The sequence below is a fragment of the Dryobates pubescens genome, chromosome 27 (assembly GCF_014839835.1).
Source record: "Dryobates pubescens isolate bDryPub1 chromosome 27, bDryPub1.pri, whole genome shotgun sequence".
NCBI lineage: Eukaryota > Metazoa > Chordata > Aves > Piciformes > Picidae > Dryobates > Dryobates pubescens.
This window is the reverse complement of record NC_071638.1, coordinates 1717696-1733338: the sequence shown is the minus strand read 5'-3', so window position 1 is coordinate 1733338 and position 15643 is coordinate 1717696. Positions and strand designations below refer to the sequence as shown.

The 15643-nt window shown below is 47.8% G+C and overlaps 1 protein-coding gene across 2 annotated transcripts in view; it reads left to right on the top strand.

Annotated features, from left to right (window-relative positions):
• Positions 1–6392, top strand: part of SULT4A1 (sulfotransferase family 4A member 1) — a 44972-nt gene extending 38580 nt beyond the window's left edge. The window contains exons 7-8 of one of the 2 annotated variants that reach the window (XR_008462915.1): positions 3381–3508; positions 5106–5216. Coding sequence is in view for 1 of the 2 variants with exons in the window: in XM_054173807.1 (XP_054029782.1) it covers positions 5106–5218 (113 nt within the window). In the remaining variant the exon portion in view is untranslated. Of the gene's footprint in view, positions 1–3380; positions 3509–5105 lie in introns of both variants that reach the window. The other variant, XM_054173807.1, reaches the window with a different exon arrangement.
• Positions 6393–15643: the final 9251 nt, after the last annotated feature.

The window sequence follows — 15643 nt, the reverse complement described above, 5'->3', positions numbered from 1 at the left end:
CAAGAAAGAGCTAACAAATCAGTAAACCTCCATGATGTGTTCTGATGTTGGCAAGATACTGCTGTAAAAGTGGTGGGAGGTAACTGTTGGTACAATTTGGGGGGTGATTTGTCTTGAAATAATAATGTTGTGTAGAACTGACTAAAAAGGCTGGAAACATCCAAGGTATTAAACACACGAAATCACAGAATAGCAGGGGTTGGGAGGCACCTCTGGAGATCATCTAGTCCAACCCACCTGCCAGAGCAGGTTCACCTAGAGAACACATCCAGGCAGGTTTTGAAAGTCTCTGGAGAAAAAGACTCTACAACCTCTCTGGGCAGCCTGTTCCAGTGCCCCACCAGCCTCACCATAATGAAGCTTTGCCTTGTGTTCAAGTGAAACCTCCTGCCTTCCCATTTGTGCCTGTTGCCCCTTCTCCTATCACTGGGCACCACTGAAAAGAGCCCAGGACTATCCTCTTGACCTCCAACCTTAAGATTGCTTCTCAGTCTTCTCTTTTCCAGGCTCAAGAGCCTCAGGTCTCAGCATCTCCTCATGAGATGGATGTTCCAGTCCCCTCATCATCTTTGTGGCCCTTGGTTGGGCTTTTTGCAGTATTGCCCTGTCTCTCTTGACGTGGGGAGCCGCGAACTGGACACCATACTCCAGGTGTGGCCTCACCAGGGCAGAATAGAGAGGGAGGAGAACCTCCCTCCACCTGCTGGTTACATTCTTAATGCACCCCAGGATACCATTGGCCCTTCTCATGGTCACCTTACTGTCCACCAGGCCTCCCAGATCCTTCTCTGTGGAGCTGCTTTCCAGCAGGTCAGTCCCTAACCCAGGTACAGGACTTGCCCTTGTAGAACTTCATGAGGTTCAGCTCTGCCCAACTCTCAAGCCTATTTGTTGGATGGCAGCACAGCCTTCTGGTGTGTCAGCCACTTCTCACAGTTTTGTATCATCAGTGAACCTGCTGACAGTGCACTTTATTCCTTCACCTGGGGCATGAACATACTGACCATGCAAACCACTGTTAGTGTCTTTGGCTTACTTCAATTGATTAAGCTATTCAGATGCAGGAAAGACTGCACTGCTCCTTCAGGCCTTTGGCAAGTCAAGGTCCACTCAATTTCATGCAGTTTGTCTTGGCTTAAGCCCTTGTGTTTAAGCACACCAGATTGTCTAGAATAGCAGAAGGCATCAAATGCCAAGGAGCTGTGGTTTTCCTTAAGAGCTTTGTTTCATTGTCTCTCTCAGCTGTTATCTTCTAGGTGTTTATTCTGGTGAGGTCTTTCTCTGGGAACCTGAAGCACCCTTTAAGCTGCTGATACATCTGTCCTTTGACAATGTCAAGAAATAAGTCCTTTCTCAGTCTTCCTTCCAGTAAACATAATCTCAGTAACTCTCCCTCAAATGATTTTCTGCAGGCTGCTTTGTGGCACAACAGCTGGACGTTTTCTATGCCACTCTTACAAATGCTTTATCCAGACATAAAATGACTTTATCTACTGACTGAATCCAGTTTTAACTGGAACTTCCCCTTCTTTGTCCATCCACATTGGTACTTTTTGCTACAGCATTGTACCTGAAGCATGACCACAAAGTCTTTTTCAGAGGAACTCATTTGCAGGTTCTTGTCCCTTACTTGGGGAGCATGACCTGAACACCTTGTTCCTAGGTTCCTAGGAGCCCTTTCCATACTACCCCTCTCTCAGCTAACTTTCTCGTTATCTGCAGGTTTTATCAGCTGTAATGGTTAAAGTTCATTTCCAATCTGATAAAAAGATAAGCATATTGTCAGTCCTTCTTCCCTTCATGTGGGGTTAGCCAGTTCTTTATTCATTTATCATGCATTTGGTTGACATTACATCGTTCCATTAAAAAGCACTTTGCATTCAGCTGTACTCCAGCTGTAATCTTCCCAGCGCTCAGGTTTGTCTGAGACCAGCTTTGCCTTCCCATGAAAGCAGGTTGCCTGCTTTTCTGTAGTCCTTTTGCATCTTGCTTGGCAGAGCCTCAGGCCAGTTTTCCATTACTCAGCTCAGACTGTCATCAGAGGAAGTGACCAGACCACGTTTCCTGTTTCTGTGTTGGCACAAGTATTTCAGAATGCCATACTTGTTAGAAAGCCACCTGTTGCACCTCCTTGCTTGTACCTGTGACTTTGCACATCTGATGTGGAAAGGTCCTCAGTACATTCTACAGGGGCTATACACTCCAGTTTCTACAGCAGCACCTGCAAACACCATTCATATGGGCAGTCCTCTCTTTGATATGGCACCTCTTTTTGCCCTTGTTCACTTATTTTATGACTATTATGAGTCCTTGAAATAAATATCTCAGGTTTGCTGGCCTGAGGTAAAATTCCAGTGCACTGAAAGACCTAATATGTTCCCTAGCCTTTCTGGCAGAGTCTCCATTGAATGGCGTAGTTGCCTGCACTCAGTTAATCTTGCTTTCAACTCCTACCCTACCCTTCCCTTATTACTTCAAACTGAAAATTCATCATGTAGCACAACTTGTCACTTGAGTGGGAACAACAGACCAGCTCATCAGCAGTGGGATCTTACAGCCTGCTGTCTGATTAGCAACCTGCTTACCTGCTCTGAAGAAAAGATCAAACAATAATCAGCCTGGTAAGACATCCTGAGGGCCCAGGATGAAATGTTTCTGTCAGTGCAAGATTTCACAACCAACAGAGCTCTGTTTTCTCTTGACTTGCCTGTAACACAAACCCCTAGGTTTCTTCTTAACCTCCACCATCTGTGGAGCAGCCTCCCTGCTTACTGGCTTCGCGCAGCTCTAATCTCCACTTCCTGATCAATACAAGAAAGGTGAGGTTGTACTACAACAGAAAGCAGAGCAGACCTTCCACGGGCAGAAAGGTCAAAGACTGTCCCTGCTGGCCAGCTTGCCTCTGTCCAGACAGAGAGGGTGATGCCCACTTTTGCTGCATGCAGTGTTCCATAGATGGTGTTAGTGCGTGTTGTGCTGAAGTGGAGCCTGCAAACCCCAGCCCACTCAAGGGGCAGAGCCTCTCACTGAGACCATTGACAAACTGTTACATAGAAGCCTCCATGTTGTACTAGAGAAGGAAGCAAGCTACAGCAATTGATGTAATGTTTTGTCATTTGTTCACTGTGTGCTTTTGCTTAAAAATGTCCTTGTTTTGAATTTCTTTCGTTTGCTGTCTCTGGCTTTTAAACTATTTTGTTACTTCAGAATGCAGCTTCATTAGCAGCACTTTGGTCGTTCTCTGTTTGTTTCTGTGACACAGAGTGATGGCAGTAACGTGACAGCTTGTTGTAGTTTGGTTCAAGTATTTGATTTGTCATTAGTTACATTTACTTTATTATTTTGCTTTATTTTAGTTCTTCATTTTTTTTTTCTTTTAGCACATTGATCTTTACTCTGAAGATAACCTTGAGCTGCTGTGAAAGCAGAACAATGATTAGATATGTTACTTGTATTTGACTCTTATCACATCATAATTTACACAGTTGCATGATTCAAATCATACCAGGTGGGTGACTTTTTGACAAGCTATTGATTCATGTGGCAACCACAAAAAAAACCCTGTTACAAATAATCTACTGTGTGTGTCCTTGATAAAACTTGTCATTTGTCTATGAATGTTGTTAGGGAAGCTCAGGATTAAAAGGCTTATCTTTCCCAAGCAGAGAAAGAACGTGTTTTATTACTGTTGTTGAAAGAGAAATAGAGGCTTTTATGTTTCATTCTGTACTTTATGCAATTAGAGTTGCCAGAGCGAAATTGGAATCAGATGCTTGATTGCAAGTGTTTTCTCAGTTTTTCTTCTTTATACAGGAGAAACTTGGTGAAAACAAGAAATTATGCATTTTCAGTGAGTTTCAGGTTATTTTGGTCTTTGGATCCAGAACACTCATGCCTTCAGGAGTTACAGGACAATCCTGATGTCATAAAAGGGCCTTTGCTGCCTAAGCTATACCATCATGCTAACATGTAATTTGTAGATGTTTTGGACAGTTTTGATTTTGGATTCAATTACAGAGTTGCATCATAAAAGCAATGGTAATTAAATTAAATGGGTATTCTTCTTATGCATCAAATGCATAAGTGAGCTCTCTGCCTGTAGTTTTGTTCTTGCTGTTACGATTAAACTTCCTTATAGTACTAGCCCTTGAATTGCCCTTGAATTGTTCCAGTTGAACAAGCCTGGATTTTGACTATTTTTTATATCCAGTGTAAATGAGAAGAGAATTTGGCCTCTCAGTCTGGTTCCTTCCTGGGGGCTTATTCACCACCAATGTGAATTGAAACCCCATTAAATACATTTCCTGAAACAGTGGTTAAGGCTGTGGCAGCCTTTGACCGGTGGGTTAAACAGGTTATGTTACTTAGTTGAGTTCAGTAAAGCAGAATACTCCATACAAAGAGTAAGTCTCTGGTGTCCATATTCCATCTACCAAAAGCTTCTATTCATCATGTACAAAATTAAACTGTAAATGGCATAAAGCTGGGCATGGCACTTGTTCTCTTCTCTGGGCACCATCTAGGCACTCAGTTAACAAATAATACTCTCCCCATTGAGAAATGTAAATTCATCTGTTGAACTCAACTGTAAACATAAAATACTAGACATTAGTAGTGATAATGCTGCATCTCAATAATCAGAAGTCAATAATCAGTTTAGCATTCTGTATTCCATGGGCTTTTTGGGTAGTTCTCTAACCGCTGTGTGCTGAAGGCACAGGAATTTGGGGATGTAATTCTGAAATGTTAGCTGCTGCAGTTATTAAAACAGCCACAGTTTGCACTGAAAGGAGAAAGCCCCTTTTAAATGTATACCCAACCCAAACCCTGTATTCATGTCTAATTAAGGCTAGAGCAAAATATCTCTCAAAACCCTGTATGATACTCACCTGCTGCAGGTGACAGGGCGTGTGGGTTCATTTTAAGGCTTTGCACAGGTTGTAGCAAGGGAACTAGGTAAGGCAGTGAACAGCTTTAGGTCTGAGCTGAGCTTGCAATGAAAGCTAAAACTGATCAGCAGCTTGGTGCCCTTAGTGTTTAGATTGTAGATATTTGGTGTCCTGTTGTATCTGCTCTCTGACTTGCGTTCCTTCTCTCTGTTTCAGGGCGAGTTGGGCTATGGAAAGACATCTTCACCGTCTCAATGAACGAGAAATTCGATTTAGTTTATAAACAGAAGATGGGAAAATGTGATCTCACATTTGACTTCTATTTATAAAAACTGCATGCATATGATATCCAAATATAGCTGAAAGTGCTTTATGCATTCATTTATTACCTGCTGGACAAACTACTGTAGCTATTATGTGTAATGAGGTTTAAAGGAAGAAAAACAATCCAAGTAAACCATATCAGATAAAAGTATCTCTGACCCTAAACAGCTGTTTATCTTCTAGTGTTTTAATCATTTGTCCACATGCAAGAACTTCCTAGCCAATACTAGAATATTCAGCTGTTAGGGAATGTATTATATACATATAAGGTATGTACCATATATGCAATTAGAATGTACACCTTTTCAGCCCCCACACTGAGTATTTGATGTGTTTTATAAAAGCTTTTCACTAGAACCCAACGAAATGTCCATATACCAAATTAAAAGAAGAGAAAAATCCAGAGGGAAAGAAGTGAACAGGCCCAAACTGTATGCTAGGATGATCTCAGGGGTTAATCGTCACATTTATTTTTATAGCAGGTTCTCTCAAGTATAAATGAATCCCATTCCAAAATAGTACCTGATCAAAGTGGGGCTCACATTAGGTTCTGCACACCCTTATCAATATCATTGGAGTAGGTTCCATGCACTGGCATACTCTGCAGGACAGGCCTTCTTAGAAAATACAGCTGCGATTGTCACCGATCCCCAGACCCAGCCTTGCTTTCATGGATGACAGCACACAGCTGTCGTCCTGGTGGATGCAGCTCAGCGCTATGCTAGCTCAGCAAAAGCTTCTTGAACCCCTGATTCCCATTCAGGCCCTCAAAATGGGGCTTTGTTTAAAGCAAGGCATCTGGTGCAGGGTCTTGAGGAATCACTCTCTGACCCCTATCGGTATCTTGTGTAGATGTGAGTTTCACCCATTAAGTACAGTAAGAGAAGATAAGGTGCTGCATATCCTCTAGTTCCACTACAAAGTTAAGAGCACTTAGCAGTGGTTATGGTTCGTGCAGTGGTTACGGTTTGTGCTACTGGACCCCACCAGACCTAAGTGAAAGACTGATGGCAGTGCGAGAGGCCGCTGAGGACTCGGCAGCAGCGGAGCAGGACAGTTTCACAGTAGGCCACCGGGGGGGAGTATTGCACAACTCGTCACGCAGAATACAACGTGGTCATTGTTAGCCATGACTGCTCTGGATTATCATCAGGAGTGAAGTTTATTTTGCAATTTTTGAAGATACTTATTTATTTTCTTTGACAGGTGCACTGACAGCCTGAAGCAGGCTACTCTCACTATACAACTGCAGACTTGCTTTGTCATTCTGTTAGGTAACGACACGTACGTGTGTTTTAGGTTCTCAGCTGCAGGAGGCCCGTTTTTGCTGGTCAAATATTCAGGCTCACCAAAGCTGTGAGGAAGGACTAGCAGATTTTTAGTGTTTCAGTTCTGTTGGGAAACTAACTGTCAGTTCAGTAACTGGCAAGTGGTGTAGCATGATGTGGCTTGACAGCACTTTTCTTTGTATATTTGTGAGTGAAAATGCTTTCAGTGAAATTTTATTTCTATTTTTATATTTTTAGTACTGTATGACTATTAAGCACTACACATTATACTTCTGTGCTTGCTTGCTTATTGAATAAAAGATGTGTTCCAGGCCTTGTGGTTTGCTCATTTCCTAGATACATAGAATAGAATACATAGAATAAACCAGGTTGGAAGAGACCTTCAAGATCATCGCGTCCAACCCATCAACCAATCAAACACCGCCCAAACAACTAACCCACGGCACCAAGCACCCCATCAAGTCTCCTCCTGAAAACCTCCAGTTAGGCCAGGTATCACGGTATCACAGTCTCACAGTATCACCAAGGTTGGAAGAGACCCCAAGGATCATCAAGTCCAACCTGTCACCACAGACCTCATGCCTAGACCATGGCACCAAGTGCCACATCCAATCCCCTCTTGAACACCTCCAGGGACGGTGACTCCACCACCTCCCTGGGCAGCACATTCCAATGGTGAATGACTCTCTCAGTGAAGAACTTTCTCCTCACCTCCAGCCTAAACTTCCCCTGGTGCAGCTTGAGACTGTGTCCCCTTGCTCTGGTGCTGGTTGCTTGAGAGAAGAGACCAACCCCTTCCTGGCTACAACCACCTTCCAGGTAGTTGTAGACAGCAATGAGGTCACCCCTGAGCCTCCTCTTCTCCAGGCTAAACAACCCCAGCTCCCTCAGCCTCTCCTCACAGGGCTGTGCTCAAGGCCTCTCCCCAGCCTTGTTGCCCTTCTCTGGACACGTTCAAGTGTCTCGATGTCCTTCCTAAACTGAGGGGCCCAGAACTGGACACAGGACTCAAGGTGTGGCCTAACCAATGCAGAGTCCAGGGGCACAATGACTTCCCTGCTCCTGCTGGCCACACTATTCCTAATAAAGGCCAGGATGCCATTGGCCTTCTTGGCCACCTGGGCACACTGCTGGCTCATGTTTAGGTGGCTGTCAATCAGCACCCCCAGGTCCCTCTCTGTTTGGGAGCTCTCAGCCACTCTGACCCCAGCCTGTAGCTCTGCATGGGGTTGCTGTGGCCAAAGTGCAGCACCTGGCACTTGGACTTGTTGAATGCCATCCTGTTGGACTCTGCCCATCTGTCCAGTTGGTCGAGGTCCCTCTGGAGATCCCTTCTGCCCTCTAACTGACCAAAATCTCCTCCCAGCTTGGTGTCATCTCCAAATTTGCTGATGACTGATTCAACCCCCTCATCCAGATCATCAATGAAGATATTAAAGAGGGTGGGGCCCTGATCCCTTGGGGATGCCACTGATGCCTGGCTGCCAGCTGGATGTGGCACCATTCACCACCACTCTCTGGGCTCAGCCCTCCAGCCAGTTCCTAACCCACAGGTTTTTGTACAAACCACAGATCCTCTTCCCTACCCCACCTCCTAACTTAAGACAGAAGAGCCACAGAAAAGATGGCATCGACTCAGATGACCACCTGACCTGGTAAGTGGTCTCTGAGAGTGGCCTGTAACAAATATGTGTGTGAGAGAAATAAAGAGCAGAGGACTCAGCATGTTCTTCAATAACCCTGTAGCCTTCCACAGGGTTTCTCCCTCATGCTGGTATTGACAGCATCCTGTGGCAGAGAGTTCATCCAAATAGACACTGTATGAAAGAAGAGTGGTTTGCATAGAGCTTGCCAGCAGATAGTGCAGTGTGGTGCTCCGCGCTTCTTGCGGTACGACAGATGGCACACAGTCACCGCTCAATCCACACGAGGTGTTGCACGCCTTTATCTTGCACCGCCGAGATAACTCCGTGCTGGGAAGTCCTACTCCTCTCTCATGCAGGAGACCAAAACCAACAACCTACCACAAGCTGAAGAAGAGAGGAGCACAATTCCTTCTTGCTACACGGGAAGACAAAATCTCCCCATGGTTCCTGCTGGTCGGAGTCAGAAGAAAATTTCAATAGTACCCAAAACTACTTAAATAATTTAATCACAGTCTCACAGTCTCACCAAGGTTGGAAGAGACCTCGAGGATCATCGAGTCCAACCTGTCGCCACAGACCTCATGACTAGACCATGGCACCAAGTGCCACATCCAATCCCCTCTTGAACACCTCCAGGGACGGTGACTCCACCACCTCCCCGGGCAGCACATTCCAATGACGAACGACTCGCTCGGTGAAGAATTTTCTCCTGACCTCAAGTCTGAGGATGTATAAGCAATACCAACTGCCTACAAAGTTTCTTGTGTTATGGAAGACACCAAGGCATCCTACTCTTGTTGTCAGGAACAGCCTGTCTCCTTTGTTACAGCAGATGACTACGCCCCACGCCCCAAAGCCAAGAAACGTTCTAAGGCCACTTTTTTAACAGCCAGGTATACAAACATTGCACTGCCCAACTGAGAATCTGCAGAGGGACACCAGTGACCGGGGGGTGGAGGGGGAATAGCTAGTTAGGCCAAAATAATGCTTATCAAAGAGAGCAGTAGCCTCTGTGATAATCTGTTAAGCACCAGACTTGGTGATTAGATAATGGTTGGACTAGATAATCTGAAGGGCCTCTCCCAATTGAAACAATCCTATGATTCTATTCACAGTATCACAGTATCACCAAGGTTGGAAGAGATGTTCACGATCATCGAGTCCAACCTGTCACCACAGACCTCATGACTAGACCATGGCACCAAGTGCCACATCCAATCCCCTCTTGAACACCTCCAGGGACGGTGACTCCACCACCTCCCTGGGCAGCACATTCCAATGACAAACGACTCGCTCGGTGAAGAACTTTCTCCTCACCTCGAGTCTAAACCTCCCCTGGTGCAGCTTGAGACTGTGTCCTCTTGTTCTGGTGCTGGTTGCCTGGGAGAAGAGACCAACCCCTTCCTGGCTACAACCACCTTTCAGGTAGTTGTAGAGAGCAATGAGGTCACCCCTGAGCCTCCTCTTCTCCAGACTAAACAGCCCCAGCTCCCTCAGCCTCTCCTCACAGGGCTGTGCTCAAGGCCTCTCCCCAGCCTTGTTGCCCTTCTCTGGGCAAGTGTCTCAATGTCCTTCCTAAACTGAGGGGCCCAGAACTGTACTGAGGGGCCCAGAACTGTCCATTTCCATTTCTAACATTGATGCCACTGCCCTGAACTATCTGCATATAAATCACTCCTCTAAAAGACAGGAGAGGCACGGCAATTTCAGCAGGTAGACTGGAACAACCACCCTTTCTAGCTCTTAGGTTCAAACCATGTACAGGTGCATGTAAGATCCAGCGTCCTTCTGAAAGGAGCTAGCTGGTCATGGAATTTGAGAAAAGTTTATACAAAACCAGGGCAATTTCCAGTGCTTTAGGATGCCAGCATGTGGTGATTACACCTGGCAGTGGAGTCGCTACCATAAACTGATTTTACAAACAGTGAAGCTGCCTGCACCATTCAAAATAAAGCAAGGAGATGCCTCTGTGCTCCCTGCTAACAGAGGAAGCTCCGTGAGGCTCTTTTGGTGAGCCCTTGTGGTGAGCCCTTGTGGTGAGCCCTTTTGGTGAGCCCTTGTGGTGAGCCCTTGTGGTGAGCCTAGCTGTGCCTGTATGATTTTTCTGGGGTTTGACACTTCATCAATGGGTAAAATTGCAAAGCCACACAAAGCCTTTTGCTGGAGTCCTCACTGTGCACAGGTGACAGGCCCTGGCAATGCATGTTAGGATAGTTTCAGATGCAACCACCTCCAGCTGTCCAATCTACCTCTCTGCCAGCAATGGCCATCATGTAGGATAGGCAGCAGAAGCAAATGCGTGCTGGCTCCTCAACTACTGTAATTTACAGGCTGGCATATTAATTTACAATAATCTGGATGCTGGATTCAGAAGAGAGGCAGATTTGTGAACTGCAGCTGCAAAGTCGCGTCCTTGGGTACCGCCCTGGCATGCCCAAGCCCTTGTCACAGCTCTTCTGTGAGAGGTCTGCAACCAGGCAAAGGCAATTTCTACTTGGGAGCAGTCTGTTTCACATATGGACCGAGCCTCACCTGTGAAAGATGGTCCACGAAGGTGGAACTGTGTCCCTCAGCAAGAAGGAGACACAGACCCACACTGCCACATGGAGTGAAGGGATACTGTAGGAGTGAGTGCCGCAATGAGACACGCCGTGTGACAGCGTGCAAGATGCAGAAAGAACAGTACTGTAATGGCATCTGACTGCTCAGACTGATTCCAATCACAGTCACTAATATGCCAACTTGCTTGATATGTGTGGTACGAGCGATATTCAAAGTAACTGCCACACAGACGTTAAATCCACTGTCACCATCTCTGTCACACACTCAGCCTTTGCCAGCACTGAACATAAGATGACAATTTAATCCTTGCATGCAGATAACAGTAGCACAGCTGGTGTAACAGTGTGCTAAGACTTCAGCCCTCGCAGGCCTTACATCTGCTTTCTCAGCTTCGTGAGAGAGTCACCCATAAAATACGTGAGCGCTCTCGGAACGCGGCGCGCACGAGCCAGCCAGAACAACATAAAGCCCAAGGAAAATGTTTAGGCTTCAAGCTCCACTGGGAAGGCAGTGTTTCATTTTTGCCCACACACCACGCCATCAAACATTTGGGGCTTAATAAATTCATAAAGATTTAACAGGGGAAACAAAGATGACGATGAACAAGCCCCACTCAAAGCTTGCACTGCTCCACGTTTCAACTCTTCCCAGGTCGTTCAAGTACCACTCTGGTTTGCTTCTGCACATTAACTGCTTCTGGTACTGCAACTCCTCCAAAAAAAGGCAGTTTTCACCCTACTGAAACAGATAGTCCTGGAAATGTTGCGACAGATTTTCAGTTCTGGGGACTGGCACCGTGCCACAGTCAGACTCACAGAGAAAGACCCACTGTGGGTTACCAGTTCCATTCTTTAACCACACTGCTTCAGTCGTGCTTAGGATGATCTGGATGAGGGGGTTGAGTCAGTCATCAGCAAGTTTGCAGATGACACCAAGTTAGGAGCAGCTGTTGGTCAGTTAGAGGGCAGAAGGGCTCTGCAGAGGGACCTCGACTGACTGGACAGATGGGCAGAGTCCAACAGGATGGCATTCAACAAGTCCAAGTGCCAGGTGCTGCACTTTGGCCACAACAACCCCATGCAGAGCTACAGGCTGGGGTCAGAGTGGCTGAGAGCTGCCAAACAGAGAGGGACCTGGGGGTGCTGATTGACAGCTGCCTAAACATGAGCCAGCAGTGTGCCCAGGTGGCCAAGAAGGCCAAAGGCATCCTGGCCTGCATTAGGAATAGTGTGGCCAGCAGGAGCAGGGAGGTCATTGTGCCCCTGGACTCTGCATTGGTTAGGCCACACCTTGAGTCCTGTGTCCAGTTCTGGGCCCCTCAGTTTAAGAAGGACATTGAGACACTTGAACATGTCCAGAGAAGGGCAACAAGGCTGGGGAGAGGCCTTGAGCACAGCCCTGTGAGGAGAGGCTGAGGGAGCTGGGGTTGTTTAGCCTGGAGAAGAGGAGGCTCAGGGGAGACCTCATTGCTCTCTACAACTACCTGAAAGGTGGTTGTAGCCAGGAAGGGGTTGGTCTCTTTTCTCTAGCAACCAGTACCAGAACAAGAGGACACAGTCTCAAGCTGTGCCAGGGGAAGTTTAGGCTGGAAGTGAAGAGAAAGTTCTTCACTGAGCGAGTCGTTCGTCATTGGGATGTGCTGCCCAGGGAGGTGGTGGAGTCACCGTCCCTGGAGGTGTTCAAGAGGGGATTGGACGTGGCACTTGGTGCCATGGTCTAGTCATGAGGTCTGTGGTGACAGGTTGGACTCGATGATCTTTGAGGTCTCTTCCAACCTTAGTGATACTGTGAATACTGTGAACCCTTTTAACAGCTGGACCTCTTTTGACAAGTTCCATTGTTCCTTCAGTAAATCCCACTGAGATTAGAGCCCACAACTAGACCTGACTTTGGTTTTATTATTGAAGATCTGTGCAACCCTGTGTATTCTAAACAGGATGAAAGATGATAATGAACAAAAAAATACATTATGGCCCAATTCAGGCTGTGAACACTGGGTTTTAACCATGCAAGTATGGGTCAGTTGGTCACTTTTTTGTTCCCACTCAGTAATCTGAATCATTTTACAGGAAGTCTTTTAAATGAAAATCATATTTAAACTATTGCCTTGGTTTTTTTTCCTTCTAGCAATAACTGCAACACTACCTTACTGCCATTACATTCCTGCAATCCTACATGCCTTTCCTTAAGTTGTTGTCCCTAGAGTAAGCATACACAAGTATTTGTAGGATGCAAAGCTTTAACACACCCCTCAAGGCATTAGTCTACATCAAGAACTACCAAACTTGTTCATGGACTTTTGGAAATAGAAAGCATTCTTGGTTAACTGCTGATGCATGGCCAGTGTGTCTGGAGTGTGCAAGAGACTATTTTTTCCCAGACAATGGCTACAATTTAGTTTTCAGCAAATCTCATTCAATTTATCAAACAAACAAAACCAACCACACAAAAACCAAACCAACCAAAGCACACCACATCAAAAACACACCAAAGCTTATAGAAGGCCAGAGAATAAGGCTTGTTTCCTCATGTCCAACTGCAATGACTTATACAGTCCTTTTGGAATTAAAAGGACTTGAATCAAGATGAAAAACACCCTACCAATGCTTCATATGGGTCACCACACTGAAGAAGTCTGTATTTTATAGTGAGTCATAAAGAGCCCAATTTCTCCCTGAAATGCTCAATGAAATCATAAATCAAAAGCATTCATACACCAACTATGGGGAGGAGGTACTAACACCTGCTCAGCCGCTCCTCCTAGAATCCTTGGGGCTGGAAAAGACCTTTAAGATCATCGAGTCCAACCACTATCTGCGAGTCCGCTGCTTAACCATGTCTTGTAAGACCACATCATCTTTCAAACACCTCCAGGGATTCAACCACCTTCCTGGGGAGCCTATTCCAGGGTTTGAGAACCCTTTCAGTGAAGATGTTTCTTCTAGCAGCCAACCTAAACCTCCCCATGTGCAATCTGAGGCCACGACCACTCATCCTCTCACTTGTTACTGAGGAGAACAGACCAACACCCGCCTGGCTCCAACCTCCTTTCGGGGAGGTGTAGAGCAGTGACCTCTCCCCTTAGCCTCCTTTTCTGCAGACTGAACACTCCCTGCTCCCACAGCTGCACCTCGTCAGACCTGTGCTCCAGACCCTTCATCAGCTTCGTTGCCCTTCTCTGGAGATGCAGCCTCAGCGCTGCTGGGCCAGGGCGACAATCACTTCCCTGGCCCTGCTGGTCACGCTGTTCCTGATACTGGCCAACACGCTGCTGGCCACCTTGGCCACACGAGCAGCCTTCTAGGACACGTTTAGCTCAATACCTCCAGGTCTTTCTCTAGCGGCCGCTCAGTTCTGGGAGCAGCCACCGGGTACACTAAAGCTGCATCTGGGGCTGATCCCCGGTTCCCTACGTGACGCTCCGGGCCTCAGCCTCCTCCCGACGGCTGCAGGGGTCCCTGCACTGTCACTAGCCCCACCAGCCGGCAGCCAGGGTAGCTGTCGGCACAGCTCGGCAGCGCCCGATGCTTCGCCGCCCCCAGCGCGGCGGGGCCCAGCCCAGTCAGGGCCAGGCCTGGGCAAAGCAGGGAGCGGCTCGGCACGGCCCCGGCAGCGCAGCCGGTAGGCCTCCGCCTTGCTGTTGCCAGGGCAACGGCCTGGCTCTGCCAATCAGGCGCGCGGGGCCTCGTCACTGCGGCAACCGCGTCTGCGGCGCCAGCGGCCCCGGGGCTGCCCCGGGGCTGCGCCGGCCCCGGGCCTCCGGCAACGACAAGGGGCCAGGCACAGAGCTGAGACTGACCGGCCGAGAGCTTCCGGGGTCTTCCTTTTTTCACCTTTTTAAAGGTGGGAGTCATGTTTCCCTGTTTGCAGTCACCAGGGACTTTTCCAGTGTGAGGGCAGCTTCATCTGCCAGCTCCCTCATGACCCATGGGTGGCGCTTCTCGGGCCCCGCGGGCCGGTGCAGCTGCTCTTCACTTACAGCGGCCGGATCGTCCTTTTCTCACTCCCCACCTTTGTTTTCTGGAGCTTGGGTGGTGCAGCCAGAGCCCTTGCCAGTGAACAGGGAAAGTGATGGAGCAGATTATCCTGGAGGCAACCACTCTGCACCTGAAGGATGGCCAAGGGCTCAGGTCCAGCCAGCATGGATTTAGGGAGGGCAGGTCCTGCCTCTCCAACCTGATCTCCTTCTATGATCAGGTGACTGCCTGGTGGATGTGGGGCAGGCTGTGGATGTGGTCTACCTGGACCTCAGCAAGGCCTTTGACACCATCCCCCACAGCAAACTGCTGGCTAAGCTGTCAGCTCATGGCTTGGACAGCAGCACTCTGTGCTGGGTTAGGAACTGGCTGGAGGCTGAGCCCAGAGAGTGGTGGTGAATGGTGCCACAGCCAGCTGGCAGCCAGGCACCAGTGGTGTGCCCCAGGGATCAGTGCTGGGCCCCATCCTCTTTAACATCTTCATTGATGATCTGGATGAGGGGGTTGAGTCAGTCATCAGCGAGTTTGCAGATGATACCAAGTTGGGAGCAGATTTTGGTCAGTTAGAGAATTGAAAGGCTCTGCAGAGAGACCTCGACTGACTGGACAGATGGGCAGAGTCCAACAGGATGGCATTTAACAAATCCAAGTGCCAGGGGCTGCACTTTGGCCACAGCAACCCCATGCAGAGCTACAGGCTGGGGTCAGAGTGGCTGAGAGCTGCCAAACAGAGAGGGACCTGGGGGTGCTGATTGACAGCCACCTGAACATGAGCCAGCAGTGTGCCCAGGTCCCCAAGAGGGCCAATGGCATCCTGGCCTGCATCAGGAATAGTGTGGCCAGCAGGAGCAGGGAAGTCCTTGTGCCCCTGGACTCTGCATTGGTTAGGCCACACCTTGAGTCCTGTGTCCAGTTCTGGGCCCCTCAGTTTAAGAAGGACATTGAGACACTTGAAG